Source organism: Phocoena phocoena, chromosome 9 (genome assembly GCF_963924675.1).
Source record: "Phocoena phocoena chromosome 9, mPhoPho1.1, whole genome shotgun sequence".
Lineage (NCBI taxonomy): Eukaryota > Metazoa > Chordata > Mammalia > Artiodactyla > Phocoenidae > Phocoena > Phocoena phocoena.
The window spans coordinates 41,590,801-41,601,670 of NC_089227.1; the positions used below are offsets into that span (position 1 = coordinate 41,590,801).

At 35.5% G+C, this 10,870-nt stretch overlaps 1 protein-coding gene across 1 annotated transcript in view; it reads left to right on the forward strand.

Moving 5' to 3' along the window:
• THSD7A (thrombospondin type 1 domain containing 7A) overlaps positions 1-10,151 on the forward strand; it is a 449,328-nt gene extending 439,177 nt beyond the window's left edge. Inside the window, exons 24-28 of the mRNA XM_065883756.1 lie at positions 2,786-2,881; positions 5,937-6,019; positions 6,368-6,578; positions 9,284-9,371; positions 10,067-10,151. Coding sequence (XP_065739828.1) covers positions 2,786-2,881; positions 5,937-6,019; positions 6,368-6,578; positions 9,284-9,371; positions 10,067-10,151 — 563 coding nt within the window. The remainder of the gene's footprint in view (positions 1-2,785; positions 2,882-5,936; positions 6,020-6,367; positions 6,579-9,283; positions 9,372-10,066) is intronic.
• Positions 10,152-10,870: the final 719 nt, after the last annotated feature.

Genomic DNA, 10,870 nt, shown 5'->3' on the forward strand with positions numbered 1-10,870 from the left:
AAATAGAGTGTATACAGTACTGATAAATACAAATTCAATGAGATAGAAAACAAATAAACAACATAATCAACAAAGCCAATAGCTTGTTTTTTGACCAAACTAACAAAATAGACCACCTCATGCAAAATCATTGAAGGAAAAAAAAGGACAAAATTACTACTAATAATAAGATAGTGTTTAAAAATATAATTCTATGAAAAAATTTGCTAATAAATGTAAAAACTTGACAACAATTTAGAATGTTATTTATCAAGAGTAATAGAAGCTAAACCATAGATTCTGCAACTATTAAAAACACAAGTCTATCAAATATTCTCACACATGCACACACACTAAAACCTAAATGGCTTTAATTATGAGTTTCACTAAAATTTAAAGAAACAGACAACTCCCATTTATTGTGAAATCTTAAGAAATAAAACAAAGTTGGGTAGAAAAAAAAGATGACGAAAATCTCCCCAATACAACACCAAAATCACAAACAAAAATGAAAAACAAAAATTCTTTTAAATCAAAATTTGAATCTTCTACACTGTAAAATAGATCATAAACAAAGTTACCAGACAAGCCACAGACTTAGAAAAGATATTTGTGAAGTCAATTTTAAGGAATTAGTGTCTAGGACAACTATCCTAAATCTTTTCAGCATTCCAAGACAATTTCATACTCGTAAAATTGCTGAGTACCCCAAACTGCTTTTCTCTGTAAGTTATATATATCAAAATTTTTCGTATTAAAAAATGACAACTGATGTTTTAAAATACTTGATAATTTATTTAAAACAATCATAAATCAATTTGTTACCATAAATATTTCCTGAAAAATAACTATTTTCCAAAACAGAAAGAAAATAACTTTAATGACGGTCATTGTCTCGTTTTACACTTTTTCAAATCTCTGGCTTAACAGAAGACAGCTGGCTTCTCTTCTGTGCTTCTGCATTCAGTCTATTGCCATCTTAGTTTAGTTTATGTATATGAAGAAAATCCAGCCTTACTTACCCAGGTGTGTAGTTAAAGGGGAAAATCATCACACACGTACTCTGAAAGAATGTCGAAGTCTTCCCTGGTCCCTGGACCATAATTTGAGAATTGTTATTCTAGAGTAAAAAATTCCCACAACCCAATATGAAAAGGCATATATTTCAGTAGAAAAAAAGGGGTGGGGGGAGCCAAAAGATATACATAAGCAATTCACAAGAGGAAATCTAAATGCCCCAAAACATTTTTCTCACTGTTTAATAGCTTTGGTAATCAACTACAAGTTAAAAATGACAAGATAGCTTTCCACACCCACAAGACTGACAAGAAATTTAAATCTGGAATTTATAAATGTTTGTGAGGGTTTAGAGTAATAGTAACTCTTATTCAGTGCTGGTGGGTATATAAACTGTCACCTTTTAAAGAAAAGAATAAGCTGTATTTAGTAAAGTTTCAGCTACCCCTACAATGATACCCAGAAACTTCCCTTCTAAATATTTACCTTGAAGAAGCACCGGGAGGCTTGCACAAGACTGACCACTGAGGCACTGTTATAATAGCATAAGTTGAAAACAACCTGAAAGTCCACCCATAGAGGAAATAGATAAATTAATTGTAGTAGATAGTACCATGGAATTCTATGTAGCAGTTAAAATAAATTGACTATGTCTGCATTAAAAAAATCACATAGAAATATTTCATTTATAACATTTTATGTTACATATAACATTGTTATATATAACATGTTACATATAACATATACACATAACATTTTATGTTACATATAACATTACATATACATGTTACATATAACATTATGTTACATATAACATTTATGTTACATATAACATTTTAAATTTTAAGACTGCCTAAAGAACTTCCCTGGTGGCACGGTGGTTAAGAATCCGCCTGTCAATGCAGGGGATATGGGTTCGACCCCTGGGGTTCGGGAAGATCCCACATGCTGCAGAGCAGCTAAGCCCGTGCGCCACAACTACTGAGCCCACGCTCTGCAACTACTGAAGCCCACGTGCCTAGAGCCTGTGCTCTGCAACAAGAGAAGCCTGCGCACTGCAACGAAGAGTAGCCCCTGTTTACCACAACTAGAGAAAGCCCACGTGCAGCAACGAAGACCCAACACAGACCCAAAAAAAACACCTAAAAATAATTCTATAAATAATTTATAGGTTGTATATATTTATACTTACATTCTATTTATATTAAAAGAATTAAAAACATGTCACAGAAATGCATGTATCTACTTCAGAAGACTGGGTATTGCTGGAGAAACAAAGAGGGAGATCAGATCAGGAAGCAATATAATAGAACTTCAAGTTTATTTGTTAACTTTTTTTTACTCATCAACAACCAAAAATAAAGCAAATATGACTAAATGGTAATATTAGTTAAAATTGAATGATGGGTAATTGAATATTTTTTAAATTATTCTCTGTCCTTGTCTGTATGTTGGATATTTTATAATACTTCAAATAAACATAAAATTAAATTGAAAATCCAGGTTCACATTAGATAGTATGACAGCAGACATAGAAAATTAGTTGGAATTTAGGTATGTATCTGGAATTTTGTAACATTTATATGGCAACTTCTGGATAATAACTTGACATTTGAATCATTCAGGGTGGACTCCTCATCCCTTTCCAATTGTTTATAAGTATTTTATTAATACCCTATCTCCATGATTGTTCCGCTGGCCTACAGAACGCCTCTGTTAATGTCCTATCTCCATGATTGTTCCGCTGGCCTACAGAACGCCTCTGTTAATGTTTATTGTGTTCCTGCAGATGGACAGTGTTACGAGTATAAATGGATGGCTAGTGCTTGGAAGGGCTCTTCCCGAACAGTCTGGTGTCAAAGATCAGATGGTATAAATGTAACAGGTAAACCTCCCATTTCTTTGTTCTTTGAAAGTCTTACTGTAACACACATGTAATTGGTTAAAGCAAATAATTAAGAAAACAAAGATATTCTTTGAGTATTCCACACATGGTTGGGTTCACGACACCTGAGCTGTGCACCTGATGACCAATGACAAATTAGTTTGCTGTTTAATGTTTCAATTAAATTCTCCCTCACCCAGCCATTTTAGACGTTGCTGCTATAATTTACTTAAAATACTGTCTAATTCTAATAAATGATTATAAGTAAATAATTCTGATTGTTTTTCCTAGAAATCTTATATATTAATAACTTACTTCTTACATGCTAAGAAAGTCAATATTTTGTTGACTCTGTTTCTGTGCCTTAAAGGCAATATACATGCAGTCCAAAAATATTGCCAAGAGAATATGATGACACAAATCCAAATATTTTGCTTAAATTCAGAAATCTATGATTTATAGTTTTTTATTAATTAATATAGAAGACCTATTGGTAAAACTCAAGCCCAGAGCATATGAGTAGCCAATCTACCTACTCTGTCCCAAGTCAAAAATCATTGTACATTGAAAGAAGAAATCCAAATGAAAACTTTTTTTGAATCTCCTTTGACCCAAATATACCCCCAAGATCTACTCTAATCTACAGTTACTGAAGTTTCCTTATCTCAGTCCAGTAAATGCAAGGGATCCCAAAGACCCTTTGAAGAGGGAAAAAAATTGGCTCCAGAGATGGAGTGAACCACCCTGCAAATTTTCTACAAAGAAACCAGGGTCAGAACAGAACCTCAGCCTCAGGCCCATGTACCCAAAGATCTAATGTCTCTTCTTAAACAATGTATTTGTAGAGATCTAATCTATAGGAATCTCCATAGCATAGCAGCAGCCTGAGTATTGACAGTTAACTGTTCAGGGGGACCTGCTGACTTGCTGCCATTGTTTTGACCCTCTGGCAGGGAGAAAAAGTAATGTGCATTTTGTTGCCTCTGAGTAATGTCCATTTATAAATTTAACTGTAATATCTACAGTAAGATGATAGGAGCAGGGGTCGATATGCTTTTTAGAAAGCATAAATTTTTATATTGAATTTTAAATTACCTGGATTTATTGAAACCTAATTACTAATTTCTTCCTTATGAAAGCTAGAGCAGGATGTCAGATTGTATTCTTGTGAAGATAAGATTTTTAGACATGAGAAATCTGTGTTAAGAAACACTTGATAATAGCAACTCCCAGTGGATACATCTATAACAAAGAAAAGACACCTACCAAGGAACGCTTTGCTCTCTCACACTGTTATTTTCTGGAAGAAAAATCTGTTCCAAGCACACCACTCTCCGAGGCAACAGGGGGAGACAGAGTTCTGGGAAGAGAAGCATAGGCTTTCTGAACCCAAAGGCATTATAGAGGTGGTCCACTCAACTCAGCTGTTGAAAATGAATGTCTACATTCTTCTTTAAACTCTTCAGAGGGTATTTTACAGCTTCCCCAGAGGATCCTATCAGTTTTCAGTGTTTTTTTTTCCAAATATGGATGCAAATAATAGTTGTCTGCCTTTTCTTCTACATGTTAAAAGCTCTTTTCACACTGAAATTGGGGCTATTCCCCAATGCAAAGGTAAGTCAAATTTTAAAGGACTTACCTGTAGAAATCATATTTTCAACTTCTTTTCTATATAAGTATCCCATGTATTTATTCCCTTCTAATGCTGTTTTATACCCCCTCCCAAAAAAATGTGTAAATGATTGATTTGTGATAAACTCTGTATGCATTCTTCTTCCATCTTTTAGGAGAGATGAGATTCTTTATGAGAAATAGAGAAGCATGTAAAGTATATTATCTGTCTTGATTGATTGCTTTAATTTTATGAATAGTTGTCCTTATAAGAAACTCAAGATGCTGCTTTACTTTGTCTTCATATGTTTAATGATGATAACTTCAAAATGGCCATGTAACTGCAACTGCCTTGCAATGACTAACTGCTTTTCCATAACAATTTTTCTGTGAATATTTTGTTTATAATATAGAGAGATAAGGCAAGGAATTAATAGGTACCTTTGATTAGATTCCAAGAGGATCATCAATTCCACAAATAAAGGAAAAATCCTGCTTTGCTAAAATTCTAAGTTGAACAAGTATGGTTTGAAAGTATCAGTTCTTTCCGTGCCACCAATACTGTTTCTTTATGACATCTATTCTTGTCTTGAAACTTCATTATAACAACTTCAGCACACCTGGTACTGTACTTGAAGGAAGAAAGAAGAGGACTAAACAGAGAGCTGCAATGTCAAGTTAAAACAATAGTGCAGACATACACTTAGTAGCTGCCTTTGTTTTCTTATACCCCAAAAATATCCTGAATTAGTGATTTTCTCAAAAAGAAATACGTATTATAAAAAATACATATACAGGGCTTCCCTGATGGCGCAGTGGTTGAGAGCCCGCCTGCTGGTGCGGGGGACGTGGGTTCGTGCCCCGGTCCGGGAGGATCCCACATGCCGCGGAGCGGCTGGGCCCGTGAGCCATGGCCGCTGGGCCTGGGCGTCCAGACCCTGTGCTCCGCAGTGGGAGAGGCCACAACTGTGAGAGGCCCGCGTACCGCAAAAAAAAAAAAGAAAAAAGAAATACATATACAAGATAGTCACATGAATTAAAGGGACATCTTAACATGAAAACTATTTATTTGAATAACCAAGAAAGGATTTTAAAAGAATATTAAATCTACTTTTTAGTGCTGGACTTGGTCTCAGAAACTATGATATATAGCTTGCAGGCAATTAGTGTTTTCAAAGTAGCAACTATAAAATCATCCATTCAACAGGTGCTTATTGAGCACCTGCTGAGTGGCAGGTACTATGCTGTCTCCTCTGAATAAGAAGAGCCTCGAGATCCTAAATACAGTGGTCAAGGTCAACCAAATATTTCAGTCAGCTGCCCTCGGAAAAGTCTGTGGGATTCCCAAGGTGGTTCAGGATTCAAAGACAAGTCTACAACAATGATGTATTTTTAATCATTGCAAGAGATGCTACTTGTCAAAATATGATTTTCTGTTCTGCAGGGGGCTGCTTGGTGGTGCGCCAGCCTGATGCTGACAGGTCTTGTAATCCACCGTGTAGTCAACCCCACTCGTACTGTAGCGAGGTATGTGTGAATTCATTAGAGTAGGCAAGCCAGCTTCATCATTTGTCACCCCACTGCCTCTGGTACAATCCATTCCCCAACCCCACAAAAGCATGTCTTGAGGCATAAAAATTCTATTTTGGGACCTCTCCTTTTATCACTATAAACAATTCTGAATGCACTTGCCTCTACTGTTAGAATAAGTCTGTAAAGGGACAAAAAGTGTGTTCTTTTTTACGTAGCTATGACAGAAATTACATGAAGTAAATTCCCAGAACAATATTTCTTTAAAGCCTGCTCTTCAAGTCAGGTCTGTTATGCTTACAAAGATCACCTTGCATGTACAGTATAAGTCTTGTTCTTCTGCAGACGAGGATGTGCAGTTGTGAAGAAGGGTACACTGAAGTCATGTCTTCCAATGGTACACTTGAGCAATGCACACTTATCCCCGTGGTGGTGATACCCACTGTGGAGGACAAAAGAGGAGATGTGAAAACCAGTCGGGCAGTACATCCAACCCAACCCTCCAGTAACCCAGCAGGACGGGGAAGGACCTGGTTTCTACAGCCATTTGGGCCAGGTGAAGTGACTAGACAGTGTTGATGTAGAATTCTTTAGCTATATATTTAACCAATGCCAAAGGATTAAAAAAATGAGCAAGCATTTTCATATGAGTTAATTATTTTATGTACAGTCATTTATGTTGATACTGCCATATATTATTATAATTTTCTACTATTGTGAAAAAAGCACTCATGCTGAAAATTCAGAAAAATGAGTACTTTCTTCTGAGAAAAATTTTAGGATTGATATTATTTATTTTAATTTCAGTCCTAAATTTAGAAGTGTAATTATTTTCACATTGAACAAAGAAATCTAACAATGAAAATATTAGGAAAAAAGTGTTGTCATTCAGAACTCGAACAAATAAAACTATAAAGACGTTAAATAATTTTCCGTTTCGCCACAGAGTGTTAAATATTTGAACCTTAAACAGGAAGATCAGCAATGCAGGAGATACTTGGCAGCCAGACCAATTTCTACCAGCCCTTAGAGCTGGCACACTCAAATACTCAGAATCTATACTAGCACCAGATAAACGGGGGCAGGGATGGAGGCTTCCTGTCTAGATGGGACAATCTAAACTTGGAGACTGACCAGACACCTGTCATATTCAACAGACAGCTCGTAATGTATCTAGTAATGGACTTGAAGCCCATACAGACAAAAGCTTGAAGCCTCATCAGATGCTATCCTTACTCTGTACATTTTCTCTCTGCAGTTGATTCAACCATATGCTTAGCCCTAGAACTAAGCTGGTGCTTCAAAATGTGCTGCAAGAGCTATATGGTAACTAAGATCATGACACTTCTTCTCACACCCTAGAGGGATGACTAGTTCATGACCGAAGGAAATCTCCAGGCAAAGCCAGGCATAAACTACTTCCTGACTCCGTTAGAAACATGAGAAAGGAAGGAAGCGATTTGCACAGCCAGCACATTTTTAATGCATTTAGTCAAAACACTTTCCCTTACTGGTGAATCACTATTGAGAATTTTCTTTTTAAGTATGTTCAATATTTGGGTGATTCATATTTAACCACATCATCCCTGTGATGATGTGGTTAAACATGAAGCTGACCTGTTTCTGTAAGCATGGGAAACTCTTCCTCTCAGTGTCCAGGACAGCGGACCAGCAAATGGCCATTTGCAGTCTTGACCCTGACCAAAAATCCAAGCAGATCTCCGCACATCAAAACTGATTTTTAAAGAGAGAATATTATTATTGTCATTTTTCATTTAATATATAGTTTTCCTAAAGTGAACATTTTAATATATTAAAAAGGTACATGTTTTAAGAACATACAGTTAGACCCTGCTCTTGGTTTATGAAAAACCCAAAAATATTTGTTGAATTTCTCTCGGGGCAAATAAACCCAATAGAGCTCTTTCGATTTTGAACCCAGACTCAAATTTTTTAAATCTTTAGAATTGAGGAAAAAAAAAAAAAAGGGTATTTAGAATATTAACTTAGTTTATTTCCAGCAAGTGAACCCCCAACTGATCCAGCTCTAGGCAAAAAAAAAAAACAAAAAAAAACAAAATCATAGTACTAATTTGCTTTTGATGTCTTTCAAATATTGCATAAACCAGAGTCTCTGTGGAGTCAGTTTGCCCAATCTATAATTTTAATTCTAAAATCATATGTTTGGGCTTCCCTGGTGGCACAGTGGTTGGGAGTCCGCCTGCCGATGCAGGGGACACGGATTCGTGCCCCGGTCCGGGAGGATCCCACATGCCGCGGAGCGGCTGGGCCCGTGATCCATGGCCGCTGAGCCTGCGCGTCCGGAGCCTGTGCTCCGCAATGGGAGAGGCCACAACAGTGAGAGGCCCGCGTACCACAAAAAAAATAAAAAATAAAAAAAATAACATCATATGTTTAGCTGTATGTGTGCAACAGAAAATATATGTTGGTGTGAGGATCAAGTTAGGTTAGGCAAAGTCATTAATAGTATCACTCGTTTGAAGTTTATTCAGAATATAAAACTGAGAAGTTCAAAGTGAATGAGACCAGAAAACCAAATTTTAAAAGTTCCTATCATAAAACTGGAAAAAAAGAAAAATTCCTGTCCTGATTCCATACAATAGAAAAGGTAGAAAAAAGTTATTTAGAGATCCTTTTATATGTTAATCAAACTTGGCTGTTTTTACAAAGGATATTGTCAAATCAGTTTTAAAGCACGCTCTAAGTATAAACTAGATAAAGGATTATTAATTCCAAAAATGTTAAATATATTTACTATCAGTTCATCTGGAAAAAATATTTAAATGACAAAGTTTACATTGAGATACCTGTCAGCATTAACTCCAAGTTGTAGGACTTTCTTGAAATTGCATTATTTTTTCTTCTCTTCTCACAATTGCCATTCTAAAAATAGAATGAAAATCAGAAGAAAATGTTTATATTAGCATTACACATATATTGGGTTTAAAAGAAAATTCAGGTAAGAAGCAGCAGAAATGTAGACCTGTTAACTTGAAATCTGAACTTGAATTCAAACTTCATTGCTTTTCAATTCAATTTTCATTGATAATTTATCTTTAATGAAGGACCATCTAACTCACTATAGCAGCTTTGCATTAATCATTAATTATGCCTAAGCAATAATTCATTTTGAGTTTTGAAAGGACTTGGTCATACGTGACTGGTCATTGGTTGTGGTTAAAGACTGTCATATATATACCAGACTAATGTAAATTAATGACTAATATCCATTCTTCTTAGATGGGAGACTAAAGACCTGGGTTTATGGTGTAGCAGCTGGGGCATTTGTGTTACTCATCTTCATTGTCTCCATGATATATCTAGCTTGGTGAGTGTTTAACTATTTCAAAATCTAAGGGGATCTCTATTTCAGAGGAAACACTTGCAACTGGCCATAACCAAGAACAGCAATCTGCTGTCTCAAATAAGTATTCCACATTAGTGTTCATCTGAATTTCTGGATAAGCATGGCTTTAGTCTTAGATAATCTAAAAACTACCAAATCTGATCCATTTCATTTCTGAAGATGAGCCAGAGCTGCCCCAGGTCATCTTCTCAACTGTGTTCTCCTTGGTTCTATAAGCAAACATTACTTTGTATACTTATGATGAACTGTAGATTTTTATATTGAATTACTACTGAGGAAGATATTATGGTAATACCCAATTCAACTATCTCTTAAAACATTAATTATAAATTGTGTTATTTATAAAAGTTTATGGACAAATATAAGTGATTACACTATAACATTATTTCCATTGTTAGTACTAGAGGAATTCCGTTTAGACAATTCATCTTTTACAGGATAATAAAATATTTGAAGGATTCTGTTTCAAGTTTATTCAGAGCATAAAACAGAGAAATTAAAAAATCAGAAAATCAAATTTTAAGGTTGAATTTAGGCAGTGTAGCCATTAAGCAATTTAGGTTTACCAATGTTTCCAGTTTTTTCATTTAAAACAATAAAAATTGCAATCGAATCTTTTCTTTCTCCCAATTTTAATGATTTTTTTTCCTTTACAGCAAAAAGCCAAAGAAACCCCAAAGAAGGCAAAACAACCGACTGAAACCTTTAACCTTAGCCTACGATGGAGATGCAGACATGTAAACCATAACTTATCCTGCCACAACCAGTCTCAGCTTTCTACCTTTGCTGTAGACATCCAGAGGCCACAAAGCTATTCAAGCTGGATGGATTAAAATACATTGTAACTCCTTAAAAGATCATCATTAAGAGTGAGAATCACAGTGCCACTGGAGATATCAAGACAGTACCACTTACAGAGAAACCATCAGCCTTGAGAATTCTAGGAGATTTAGTTGAATACATGCTGTATTCTGAGAGTTTTATGTGATCTTTCTGAAATCTACCAACTGATAATTCACTTTCATCTCTAAAATACGGTGGTGGGATTGGCCAGTTAGGATGCCTGAGGCAAGCCTCTGTCTGCAGTTAACCATAGTAACATTTTCGCATGAAGAGTTTATACCAAGATCTCTACACTACTATAGTCAAACATAACAACATGTATACTCAATTGATGATACACATTATGTCAGATTATGTACTTGTTAATAAGCAATTTTAATGGTGAAAAAAGATAAACTCTAAACTGAGCAGAAAACCCACTGAATAAATTCAGCATCCTGGTGATTGATGATAGTTTCATTGACCTGCATTTCAGAGGCAAAGACCCTTTTATAAGACTTAATTCTTGTCTCTCTCCAAACTACAAATGCTGGACAGGTACTGGTACCTTAGAAGAGTCCTCAAGTTCAGTATTTTATAGTGGCTATTGTCTGGAAAACTAATTTGCTTGTGTTAAT